This window comes from Typopeltis vanoorti, chromosome 1 (assembly GCF_054136105.1).
Source record: "Typopeltis vanoorti isolate ZY-2024b chromosome 1, IOZ_Tvanoo_1.0, whole genome shotgun sequence".
In the NCBI taxonomy this organism is placed as follows: Eukaryota; Metazoa; Arthropoda; class Arachnida; order Uropygi; family Thelyphonidae; genus Typopeltis; species Typopeltis vanoorti.
The window spans coordinates 103,441,161-103,455,180 of NC_143549.1; the positions used below are offsets into that span (position 1 = coordinate 103,441,161).

The 14,020-nt window shown below is 34.8% G+C and overlaps 1 protein-coding gene across 1 annotated transcript in view; it reads right to left on the minus strand.

Moving 5' to 3' along the window:
* The window catches only part of LOC150110267 (armadillo repeat-containing protein 2-like), a 236,473-nt gene that overhangs the window by 62,076 nt on the left and 160,377 nt on the right, over nt 1–14,020 (minus strand). The window contains exon 11 of the mRNA XM_090395007.1: nt 10,080–10,225. Coding sequence (XP_090251133.1) covers nt 10,080–10,225 — 146 coding nt within the window. The remainder of the gene's footprint in view (nt 1–10,079; nt 10,226–14,020) is intronic.

Genomic DNA, 14,020 nt, shown 5'->3' on the forward strand with positions numbered 1-14,020 from the left:
TATACAGCTACTTTAGTGTTTTGACTGATTTCTCTCTTATTCCATATAAATTTATTCAGTTGACTTCCTACCATACTAGCTTTGCTAATTCTGTCTCCATGTGAATTTGTGTACATTTTTATGTTATGGACATGGTGTTAGTAATAACTGGTGCATGTTCTGAGCAGAAATCCAACATATATATGCCATTATGCAATTTTCTCAAAATATTTTTGTATGTCTGACAATCATTTCCTACTCTGCTATTTAGATTCCCAAAAAGGACCGACGTTTCTTTTTTCATTGTGTCAGTTGCTTTCCTCTAAAGACTGAAAAAAACCATAAGAACAAATAAGTCTCATTGTCCAGTTGTCCCATTCTGATATTTGCCCACATCACTCTACTTGATATTGCCTGCCATTCAAGAAGATTATCCTCATAAGTGTTGAATACTATAGCTATTCCTTCTTTTCCTTGATTGTCATTGCCTGAATATAATATTTTGTATTTATTACTCAGAAAGATCTCACCAGTTTTTGTCTTTTTTGTTTCAGTCACACCTATTATATCGATCTGGTAATTATCCAATTTCTCAGCCAGCTCCGTTCTTTGCCATTCAGGCTTCTTATGTCGATAATACCGATCTTGAATTCTGGTGATGTTGTTGTTGAGTTTGGGTGTGTTTCAGGATTTTTTTTTTTTCCAGTAGCCGAGGGCAACAGCATTGTTTTCTGCTGTTGCCCTGGCGAAAACAATGGGGTCCTTGTTTAACCAGGTGACACTCCAGCCGGCATTTAATTCTGCCATGTTGTACCAATTAAGCCAATAAGAATACAATTTGGTTGGCTAAATCCCAAATTGCCAGCCATCCTTGTTTTTTGTATCTAGTAGATACTTAACAGGGTGCACCAGGAAAAGGTGAGAATGGACATTAGGCCAGAAGTCCTTTAAAGGAATGCAGAAACCTCTGCATTCCTTTAAAGGCTATGTAGAGGTCTCCTCTCAGTTATACAGCTTTGAACCTTAATCATCCTGCCTAGTGGAGTAATGTTTTTATAATTCCAATTTTTTTTCGATGGATGGTATGCAGACTGCTGCTGCAGCATGTGGTTATCAGAGAATAGACAGAGGTAGTGTTAGTTCACCAGAAGGAGAATGGAAGAATAAGATATCTAAGAAAGCCAGTTTATTATTCTTTTCTATATCCATCTTAAACTGTAATGTATTAAATCCGACTAGTGTGATATAAACTTTAATTAGCTTTAACTAGTATACTTTTGCTAAATACAGTAAAAATACAAGTGAGAATTACTGATGTTAGTGAATGCTCATTTATCTAACAGTAATATCAAACTGTAGGATAGCTATATAATTATTATTATTATTACACCCTCCATGGAGTCAGCAGACTCATTGTGGGAGGTTTCATTCAACTGACAACATATTTATCATATCGAATCTTAAAATCCTTCACACAAATTGCATTAACAACACATTCTGAATAGGGATCCATTCATCGACAATTCTCCATATAAAAAATCTACCCCTCTTTCTCACATTCTTACATAACTTCCAAGGATGACTTTTGTTTTTTCCCTCTCTTGCCTTCTACTCTTTTTATAATCTCATCTGGATTAATCTGATAAAATCCTCTCACTAACTTAAGTGTCTCTATCATATCATCTTTTCCTGCTATTAACCAAACTCCACAATCCACATTTTTTCAACCTCTCCCCATAGCCAGCAGTCCAAAGTCCTGATATTGCCTTAGTCATTCACCTCTGTACCCACTCCAATGTCTATACATCACACTAAAAACCAGATGACCAGATTTGAGCACAATAGTTCAAGTGTGGTCTGACTATTGCATTATACAGTGGCACAACCACTTCCTTATCCTTACATATTAGAAAACTTCTTATCATAGCAGCACTACGATGCACAGCCTTTGCAACAATAGCAATATGCTTTCTAAACTTCAGTCTACTGTCATCTCAAATCTCTAATGTCATCCAATTTGTGCAGTACAGCACCACTGATACACTACACAGCCTTATATGCCTGCACTCCAAAAATGCAACACCTCGCACTTATTGATATTAAAACTACAACCCAAGTAAAAGTCTATTAAAATCTTGCTGATGGAAATTCATATCAGCAGTGCTACTTATAATACTTCCCAACTTTGCATCATCAGCAAACAACTGAAGATCCCCAGTCAGTTCCACATGATATACTGTTTACAAACAAGTTAAACAGCAGGGCCCAAGAACAGAACCCTGGGACACACCACTGGTTATCCTTCTTTTTTGAGACACTGCTCCATCATACAAAACCTGCTGGTATCATTCAGAGAGCCAATCTCCAATCCATCATACCAATATACTATCTATTTCCATCCTCTACAGCTTGTACACTAACTTATCATGTGGTAATCAACGAAATGCTTTTGCAAAGTCTGAAAATATCACTGTATATGATTCTCCCTTGTCTAACAAATTTGTTATCATATCATAAAATGCAAGTAAATTGCTAAAACAGGAACTACCCTTTACAAATCCTTGCAGACCATCATAAAGAATGCTATGTCCATCAATCCAATCCTATATTCTATTACTAACCAACCTCTCCAACACCTTGACCATAACTGCAGTTATACAGATTGGTATATAATTGGAGACTTCTGTCCTAGAACCATGCTTGTGGAGTGGTACTATTTTGTCTTCTTTCCACTCCTTAGGAACCCTACTCATTGCAAGATGCTCATTAAATATCCAGGTCAAGGGCGTAGCTAACTGTGGTGTACATTCCTTAACAATATGTGGTGATACATCACTAATTCCCACACCCTATTAACATCTAACCCAACCAACACCTGATACCCTATGATTCTTTCACTTCCAATTCTCCTAATACTTGCCTCCCTTCTATATATATTGCAGGCATCATTTACACCAGTATGATATACGCTGATAAAGTACTCTTTCAATAATTCCACTGTAATCTTTGCAGCTGTTATTCTGCTACTATGACTATCCACCATTGTCAATCTGGAATAATTATTCTTTCTTTTGCTTGCCATATGGAGAAAAATTCCCTTGAGTTAACTTTTGCTGACCAACCAATCTCCTCTCATAATACACCTTATCTTTCTTTACGCCTTTTTTGGCTGCACTTTATATTCTACATAGATCCAATCACCAACAACTGTCTTGTATCCCCTCCATAGCAGTTTCTTTTCCAGCACAGCTTCCTTGATTTCGCTGTTCATCTCTATTTCCCCCTCTTGTTTTATTTACTTGCTTAGCCCTTGGTATGCAGTTATACATAGCTTTTGTCAGATACTGCCTTGTGAGTTTCCATGCATTGTCAACATCTTTTCCGCTCAGCTCATCTACCCAACGAACTGATGCTGACTGATGCAGATTTTCCTGTAATCGCTTGCTTTATAATTCTACATATATCCATTTTTGGCAGTAACTTTTTTCTTGTTTCATCACTTCCCAAACAAGCACCTCATGATTACTTTCACCAACAGGCATCAGTGTCAACACCACATTACCAATTACATCTTGTGAAGTTATCACCAAATCCAAAACACTAGAGCCTCTAGTTCCTTCAGTCACATGCTGCTTAAGATATTTATCACTCTTCTTGTTCCCATTACACTATCTCTTCCTTCCATTCTATATTCCTGTAATTAAAATCTCCCATCATGATCACCTTCTTTTTACATGCCCAACTAATTTGTCTAAACATTTTACCATCACTATTCTTTGTATTTCAGGCCTATAACAGCATCTTATCAGATATACTAGCCTGTTAATTTCAACTTTACACCACACAGATTCAAAATCTGTGCACTATCAACTTTTACACTGTGCAGACACAATTTATCTGCAATCATTAACAGCAATCCCCTCCTCTTTTCAAATTTTTATCCTTCCAGAATATTATCTATCCTCCTATTTCTACACCCAACATCACATCCTCCTCAGACAACCAAGTTTGATTTATTCCAATTATCTTCTTGTATATAGATTCAATCAATGCAACAAACTCAGCTCTCTTGTTTCAAATATTCCTTACATTTGTGTACAAACATAACAATCCTGTGTGTTTGAAGCCATTCTACCGCACCAACATTTTGTATTCTAGCTCTATACCACACGTCTCTTCGGTCTGACCTCCTTTCCCTGATCCTGACTCCGATTTCCATTCCTACCTGTCTCATCATCACCTTTATGCATTCCATATCTTGTGCTGCTGTTGCAACCACATCAACCTCATATCCATCTTCCTCTGGTCATACAATCCATTTTGTTGTGCTATCCTGCTTTGCATGTTGACTCTGATTATTTACTACATTGACTTCTTGACTCTGTGCCTTCTCAAAAACAATACCCTTTCTAAATGCCCAACACCAAAACCCATTCAAATGTAATCCCTTTAAACCATTCCAAATTCAAATAAAATTCAGATGGCCTGCAAATTAAAATATAAAAATTAATTAAAGTTAAGAAATTAGTAATGCGGTAGCATTTTGTTGTTAGTTAAACATGTTGGTTTGTTTTTGTAAGTTATGAGCAAGATGATTTGAAATGTTTTTTTTTTTTTTGTTGTTGTTTGGTTACTGAAGTCTTGCTTAGATGTGAAGTAAATTTATTTAAATCAGATATTAACAGTTAGTATAATTTTGCATGAGCTGTCAAAAGTTTTGTAATGTTGGTATTATTTGTATGTAAACAAATGTTGTTTACAAAATATGTTGTCAATAATGAGGGAAGTGAAAGTCACTGCTATACTACTTATATCAGTAGCTGCTATAAGTAGTATAGCAGTCACTGATATAAAAAGTGGAACGAAATTAGAAGAAAAGTTAGAAATAGTAGACAGACAGAGGATATCCTTGTTATAAAGAGGTAAGTGAGATTTTTGTAGTTATTAATCCATATAGGATTTAATTTAATTGAAGCTGAAGGAACCTTATTGATTTCTAGTTCACATACAATGGGCATAGTAAAGTTTGTTTTATTTAGGATTATCAGTCTGACAAGTCATTTCTAACTGTGAATATGGTTTTAGTTATTTCTTCAGAAGCTTTCATATAGAGGGCAGAATTATTCTGAAGTGTTAAAACTGTTATTAAGATTTTAAGAAAAGTGCTGAGACCTTCACATAGAAAGTTAATTCATTCTAAAGGGATGATATGGTTTCTAGTAGTGTATTCAATTAAGCTTGATGCTACTTTCATATAGAAAGTGAAGGTTATAGAAGAGCTGTGAATGAAGACAAAATATGTTTTTTTTCAGTGTTCTGTGATTTTAAGATGCAAAAAGAGTTTTCATTTATGTTGCTGTTTTGTGTTAGTCTTTTTTCTGTCTGAACTCAAGAAAGAATAAAAGTTCAGTGGAAGGCAAGAGAATAAGGTTCCAGGAGTTGTGTCCATATGGGATAACTTTTTTAGTCACATAAACTAACTTATGATTTGTAGAATATACTGGTGCTTGAATAGATAAGTTATATAGATTTGATGTTGTATATATTTTGTTATTTGTAGATTAAGAATTTTTATTTTGGTTAAAAGGTGTTTGAAGACTCAATCTCTTAAAGAGACTTAATGGATTTAAGAGATTAAATAGGAATTAAGGATTAAGTTACATATGAGATATCCTGGAATATGAACCTGTGTGCAAGTTTAGACTAGGAAATGAGTTTCAGCGTTTTCTTTTTATTTTGAAATTAAACGTTTTAACCCCCCCCCCCCCCCCACACACCAGTGAATGTGGGTTTGCAATAACAGAGATAGTCAGTTCACCATAAGGAGAATAAGATATCTAAGGCCAGTTTATTGTTCTATTCTATTTCCATCTTAAAACCGTAATGTATGAAATGTGACTAATCTGATATATTATATATTAATCAGCTTTAACTGGTACTTTTGGTAAATACAATAAAAGTACTAGTGAGAGTTACTGATGTAAATGAGTACTAGTTTATCTAACACTAATATCTAATACATCTAATTAGTATTAACACTAATAGTTCATTTCGCTGATTACAGGAATATTTTTTAAAAATGAGAGAACATTTCTTTTATCCTTATTAAAGTAAGCACTTTTGGTTGTTTTTTAGCAACTGCATATGTGGATTAGTCCTTTGTTATAAAGTGCAGCAACAGAAAATCATATTTTGAATGATAAAATATAAGCAAATGTTATTTAAATTAAGAGGATATTAAATCCCACATTGTTTCAAAACCGAATAAGAAACTCAAAGATCAGAATCAAAGAGTTTCATGCCGAACATAGTAATCTATAAAAGTTTCGGCGGATTGTAGCATAAGCTAAAGCACATAGTTCAACACTAGGGCAACTCGCAGCAAAGGTGCTGTATCGCTGGAATGAAGTCTACTGGTTCTTTATTTAAGTAATTTATGGGTGCACTTTCTGACAACTCGTATAGAAAAGTATATAAGTTCTTTTCGCTATAATCTCAGTATTATCTAGGTCTACCTACTCACTGATGAGACCTCAATAAAGGTCGAAACTGGTCTGGGTAGTGACCTTCCACCATAATGTATAACATCATACATCTCCTAAGAGATGTGTTTTACATTATGGGAAATACTAAGAATAGCAATCAGAACTTTACCTACCTTTGCTGCGAGTTGCCCTAGTGTTGAACTATGTGCTTTAGCTTACGCTACAATCCGCCAAAACTTTTATGGTTTACTATATTCAGCATGAAACTCTTTGATTCCAATCTTTGAGTTTCTTATTCGATTTTGAAACAATGTGGGATTTAATATCCCATTGATTTAAATAATGTCACATCACCGAAATGAAGCCCATTGGCTCTTTATTTAAGTAATTCAATGGGTGCACCTGTTTGACAACTCGGATAGCAAAGTATATAAGTTCTTTTCGCTATAACCTCAGTATTATCTAGGTCTACCTACTCACTGATGAGACCTCAATAAAGGTCGAAACCAGTCTGGGTAGTGACCTTCCACCATAATGTATAACATCATACATCTCCTAAGAGATGTGTTTTACATTATGGGAAATACTAAGAATAGTGATCAGAGCTTTACCCACTTTGCTATGAGTTGCCCTAGTTTGTACTATATGCTTTAGCTTACACTAGTATCAGCCGATACTTTTATAGTTTATTATATTCAGCATGAAACTCTTTGATTCCGATCTTTGAGTTTCTTATTCGGTTTTGAAACAATGTGGGATTTAATATCCCCTTAATTTAAATAATGTTACATCACCGAAATGAAGCCTATTGACTCTTTATTTAAGTAATAAGCAAATGTATCGATTACTTTAAAAACTGGAGTATAATAGCTGAATTATGAAGAAAAAATATATATAAATTTAAATCATAACTGTTAATTTCATTTTGTAATGACCAATTATACAAGGAAACGAAGAAAGTGAAAGTACAAAGAACAGTAGCTTACTATATAAAGAAAAAATTTAGTGATATGATTACAGAATTTCATGTTATTCTCTATAAAGTCCCCCCCCCCCCCACCTTCTTGTCCTTTCTATCATCACAAAAACACTGTACCTTTCCATTTCTATTGCTGTTCTAATTGCAGTTACAGGATTTAAATTTTTTTTTTGCTGGGGGGGGGGGGGGGGAACAGTTCTACCCATTGGCTAAGAAAGTGTTGAGAATGGGGTCAAGTTCAGTAGTTAGGTTACTGCTATCAAGATTGATTAATTTTTCCCTGTAATAGGCTGGCCGAGTGGTTAGTGTATTTACTCTTCAGCCAAGAGGCTGCAGATTCAAATCCTGCCAGGGGCATGGATGTTTGCGATTTTTCTATTAACTGTTTACCATAAGTACTGCTGTAACCTGTGTCCTGGCACAATATGACTCTTGATGTCATTGCACCATAAAAATCAAAAATAAAAACTAACCCTACTATATAGGATTTTTATAATCCCATATTGTTGATGCAGGGGGGGGGTTGGCATCCCTTATCTGCTCCACCAAAGACGAGCCACATTCCTTAGATCTACCAAGTGTCTATCAGGTCTCTTGCAGTTGCAAACTGTCCTACTATGGCCAAACAGGCAGGACAGCTAATAACAGAATTTCTGAATACTTGGACTACATACAGTTCCACCATTACAATCACTCTGGACTTGCTGACCATGCTTTGGATACCAACCACAGAATACACAGGAAGAAGAATTATCAACACATTTGCACAAGAAGATTAGATTACTTAATATATTGCCAGATATTTCAGTTTGAAAATAACAAACTATCATCAATAGCTCGACGTCTATATATCTAACTCTGAATGAGTTAGATATATAGATGACATTTTTGCAGTGTGGCCTCATAACACAGATTCCTTACCTTCCTTTTTAGCCAAAATCAATACTTTACACCCTCATATGAAGTTCGCCATGGAAATTGAAAAAGATAACAAATTATCCTTTTTAGATATCTTTCTCTTACGCTCACCATCAGGTAATTTAACTACATCTATTTACAGAAAACTTACATTTACTGGACGTTACATTCTCAAGCAATCTGTTCATCGTCCTTCTCAAAGGACAGGAATCATTAAATATTTAATTCGACGAGCTAGAACTAATTGTTCAATTCCTCAGCAGTTACAGAAAGAACTTTCTATTATCAAACATTACATGAAGTTAAATGGTTTCTCCAAAAGGACCACACAACATCTGTTCAAATCCTACAAGCCAAACCAAAATAACAAACAATCTCTACGTCGAGTTCCAATATCATATATCTCTGGAATTCCAGAATCAATTTTAAGAATTCTGAAGCAATATGATCTAACAGCTACTTATATTCCTATCAATAAAATATCCACCTAATTCCCATCATCTAAAGATAAACACTCTACTATGTCTCTTCCTGGTGTATACAAGTTCCATGTGACTGCCATCTTTCTCTTTCTTACTTTGGACAAACCGATGCTCTATAGAAAAAATATAAATTCGAATGCTTATTCAAAGAGTGCTGAGGCCTTACTTCACCGCCCTAACTTGAACTGAAATGACTGCATATCCTTGTCAAAAACATGAGAAAGTTTGATCCAAATAATACATTAATAATTTTTTAAAATTTTATTTAATTTTTTTCGTAATAACCTCTAGAAATTACATATGTCTAATGATAACTTTAATATGATTTTATAAATTAAGTTTTTTATATGACATTGTGAACTTATACATGTAATTTACTTCTGCACTCTTATGTTTACATTTCTTCAGTGAAATGATATTGTGATTAGCGATGTAATATCATGTGGCTTGTTCTAATTTTAAATGATCAATTGTTTGTAGAATACAAACAATTGATCAGTAAAAGACTGTTTCCTGTCAAGCCACTGATGACAGTTTGTTATTTTCAAACTGAAATATCTGTCAATATATTAAAATAATCTAATCTTCTTGTGCTAATTCTTAATTTCATGTGACAAGTTTCTCTCAAAAACACTGGAAGAAGGCCACTCTATTGCACTGCAGCAAATAGAAATATGAGGCTTTTTCTGGAATCTGCCTCAGCCATGGGAAACTTTCCAAAACCTCAACAAATTTGTGTGCATGAAACAGCCCCAAATTTGGGAAGCACTCAATCTCAGATCTTCAGTTCAACAGCCAAGACCACCCAATATGGTAAACTAGGTGTGCCATTTAGGACTCTAGGCCTGACTTTAGTTACCTTCCTTCAACCTCATTTATCTAGTGTTAGTGTTTGCATGCACATATCATAGTGCTGTGATCCCTGATGATGGCAATGTAACGTTGCCAAAATATAGGAAGTATTATTTAAAGTTATTATAATTAATATTCTGTTTATGCTGTAATTTCCAGAAAAAAAAACAGTTCCACTTCCCAATCATTTACATCCTTTTTTGTTGTTGTTGTTATTTTGTTTTCTTTACTTTTATTTACATTTTAAGAACTTTTAACTAAAATACTACTGCAGCATGTGTTTTGATTTCATTTTCATAAGTTAGTTTCATATTTATTTGGGAAATGAAACTTCAATTCAGTAAAGAAGAATAGAAAGCTGTTGTTCTTATGTTCTTATCTTACCTGAGTATCCTGACCACTGGTAACACAATATCTGTATCTCCCAAACATAATCCCAAAGTAATGCATAACTGTTCAAGAGCTCCACTTTTAATAAAAACATTATGGTTTCCTTCATCTTCTGCCAAGTTGCGCAAGGCTGTTGTCAACTAAACAATACAAGACCAAAATTAGAATTTAACTAACAATTTCCAACTGAGAAATACAAGATAAAAGAATAGCTAAATAAAATATTAAAAAAGGCTTTGTTTTCTGAGAAGGCACAGAGTCAGGAGGTTAATATAACAAAAGATCAGAGTATACCTGTGAAACAGGATAGCACAAATCAACAAACTGTATGGCAGGAGGAAGATGGATATGAGACTGAAGATGTGGTTGCAGCAGCAAAGGTGATGGAATGCATAAAGGTGAAGATGAGACAGGTAGGAATGGAAATCACAGTCAGGATTGGGAAACGGGAGTGGTCAAACTGAAGAGAGAGGTGTGGTATAGCAGCTAGAATAGCAAATATGGGTGCTGGTAGAATGGCTTCAAACACACAGAGATTGTTATGATTGTACACAAATGTAAGTAATATTCGAAACAAGAGAGCTCAGTTTGTGCATTGATTGAGTTCATATGCTCGTAGATAGCCGGAATAAGTGAAACTTGGTTATCTGAGGAGGATGTGATGTGGGGAATAGAAATAGGATAAATAATTTTTTGGAAAGATAGAAATGTGAAGAGGGGGAGGGGAATGATGTTTAATGATTGCAGAGGAATTGTGTCCACAAAGTCTGGAAGTTCATAGTGCAGGCACAGATTTTGAATCTGTGTGGAGAAGTTGAAATAACAGTATATCTGATAGGATGCTGTTATAGGCCAGGGAATGTAGAGAATACTGATTGTGAAATGTTTAGACAAATTAGTTGGGCATGTAAAAATGATCCTGATGGAAGACTGAGAGTGAGTTTGTTGGATTTCTGAGAGATAAATATCCTAAGCAGAATGTGATTGAACCAACTAGAGTTTTTAATGTTTTAGATTTGGTGATAACTTCACAGAGCCTCCATAGCTCAGTCAGGATAGATGAAGCCCGTTGGTCAGAAAGGCCTGGGTTCGATTCCCATCAGTGATGTGAGGAATCTTTATCTGGTCTCTTTCGACTAAAGGTGAGTTAGCCGGTCTCATACAGAGTTTTTCACCCTGAAACTCTGGTTTTTCGTCTGCCCCAAACAGGAAAACCAGCTCCATGAACACACATGGATTACAGTCAGGAATACGTCCCAGCCATATGCCGGTCCTGAGCCCGGATAAAACTGAGGGGTTGAGAAAAGCAATGGTGAACTAACCTGTAAAATTTCACTAGGAATACTTTGTTGGCAATGCCTACAAAGTCACCTACAGTTGGAAACGACTGAAAGGGAAAACACATCAGAGATAACTTCACAAGATGTAGTTGATAATGAGGTGTTGACACTGCTGACTCATGTGATCATGAGGTGCTTGTTTGGGAAGTGATGAAACTAGTTACTGCCAAAAATGGATATATGTGGAAGTATAAAGAGGGTAATTATAGGAGCTCTGTAGTCAGTCAGCATCAGTATGTTGGGTAGATGAGCTGAGCGAAACAGATGTTGACAGTGCATGGAAACTCACAAGGTAGTATCTGACCAAAGCTCTGAATAGAAAGGTTATATAACTGTATACCAAGGTTTAAGTGAGTAAATAGAGCAGGAGGGAAATAGATAAACAGCGAAATCAAGCAAGCTGTGCTGAAAAAGGAAATGCTATGGAGGAGGTACAAGATAGTTGTTGGTGATCAGATCCATGAAGAGTATAAAGTGCAGGCTAGAAAGGTGACAAGTATGGTAAAGAAAGAAAAAGTGCAGTAGGAGAAGAAATTGACTGATCAACGAAGGTTAACTTAAGTCTATTAAAATCTTCCTGAAGGAAATTCATACCTGCCAATGCAAGGTAATTTTTCTGCCATATGGCAAGCAAGAGAAACAACAATTATGGCAGGTTGATACTGGTGGATAGTCATGGCAGCAGAGTAACAGCTGCAAATGATATACTGGAAGTTTTGAACAAGCATTTTATCAGCATATATCATACTGGTGAAAATGATGCCTGCAATATATAGAAGGGAGGCAAGTATTAGGAGAATTGGAAGTGAAAGAATCAGAGGTATATCAGGTATTGGTTGGCTTAGATGTTAATAAGGCTGTGGGAATTGGTGACATATCACCACATATTCTTAAGGAATGCACACCACAGTTGACTATGCCCTTGACCTGGTTATTTAATGAAAGTCTTGGAGTGAGTAGGGTTCTTAAGGAGGAAAGAAGGCAAAACAGTACCACTCCAAAGTATGGTTCTAGGACAGAAATCTCCAATTATAGACCAGTTTGCATAACTGCAGTTATGGTCAAGGGTTGGTTAGTAATAGAATACAGGATTGGATTGATGCACATAGCATTCTTTATGATGGTCAACAATTGACCATCATAAATCTTCATATTGAGAATTGTCAATGAATGGATCCCATTACCATAATGTGTTGTTAATGCAAGGAGTGTTAAGGATTTTAAGATTTGATATGATAAATATGTTGTCAGTTTAATGAAGTACAATGAGTCTGACTCCATGGAGGGTGTAATAATAATAACTGTGAATCAGACCACAGACTTGTGAGAATTACAATAAATATAAAGTTAAAAAAGTTAATTAACAGATTTCGAATATTTCAAGTGAGATACAGATAAATTAAATGACAGTTACTTACTCCTCTTCACCCCACTTGGGTGCATAGGTCCACCACCATTTTCCACTGGGCTCTGTTTTTTGCTTCTGTTTCTATTTGGTTGCAGTTTTTATTAATATTTGTTATTTCTTTCAGTAGTTTTTTTTTTTCCATGTTTCTCTTGGTGTTCTCCATCTTCTTTTCCCCTGTGGGTTCCAAACTAGAGCTTGTTGTACTATTATTTTAACTTCTTTTCTCAACACATGCCCCAAATGAGTTACACCAAGACTTTATTTCAGAATAGTATAACATAGTATAGAAAGAAAGACCACAACAAATGGATCAAGATAAAAGAAGCAATATTGATTGTAGTAGCAGAAAATTGTATATTGTAAAAACAAAGAGCAAATTAAAAAAAAAACAAAAAAACTGGGTGAGTTAAGAGATACTAGAACTAATGAATAAAAGAAGAACCTGAAACAATAACCCCAATGGGAAAAAAATTATATAAAAGATTAGATAGAAAAATAAAAAATAAATGTAGAGAAGAAGAATGGATCAATAATAATTGCTCAGAAGTAGAGAAATTCGAAAAATAAAATAAAACTGTAGAGTTACATTCAAAGTCAAAATTTCTTAATAACCAAAAGAAATAAGAAGCCAACAGTTAAAAGATAACAATAAGAATGTTATTATAAATCCAGAAGATAGGATACACAGATGGACATAATACCTAATATAACTGTATAATGACCACAGGTCTCGCAAACCTACAATCAGTGTTTATTCAAATAACCCAGGTATACTAAGTGCAATAAAAGAACTACTTAATGGCAAAATGATGAGATGTGGTGGAATATCAGCTAAATAAACAAAAGCAAAAGGCACAGATTTTTAAATAGAAATAATATAGGCATACTTCATAAAATCTATTTGCCATACACCAAGTATATGCCAAATAGATTATATGGTATATAACTTCTTGGTATCTTTAATTTATCTCAACAGTATCCCAAACAATTCAAAGAGTATGCTATTCACTCAACCAAAAATCACATTCCTTCTTTTTAAAGCCACATATCCAAACTGCTTATACTTTTAAAATTCCCATATATCCAAAATATTTATAAATCCATAAAATGAATTTCAAATATTCAAATTATAGAATTGTCTTCACCACTAACTAACAACAAACCACAAAAATTACTAAAACATAGAC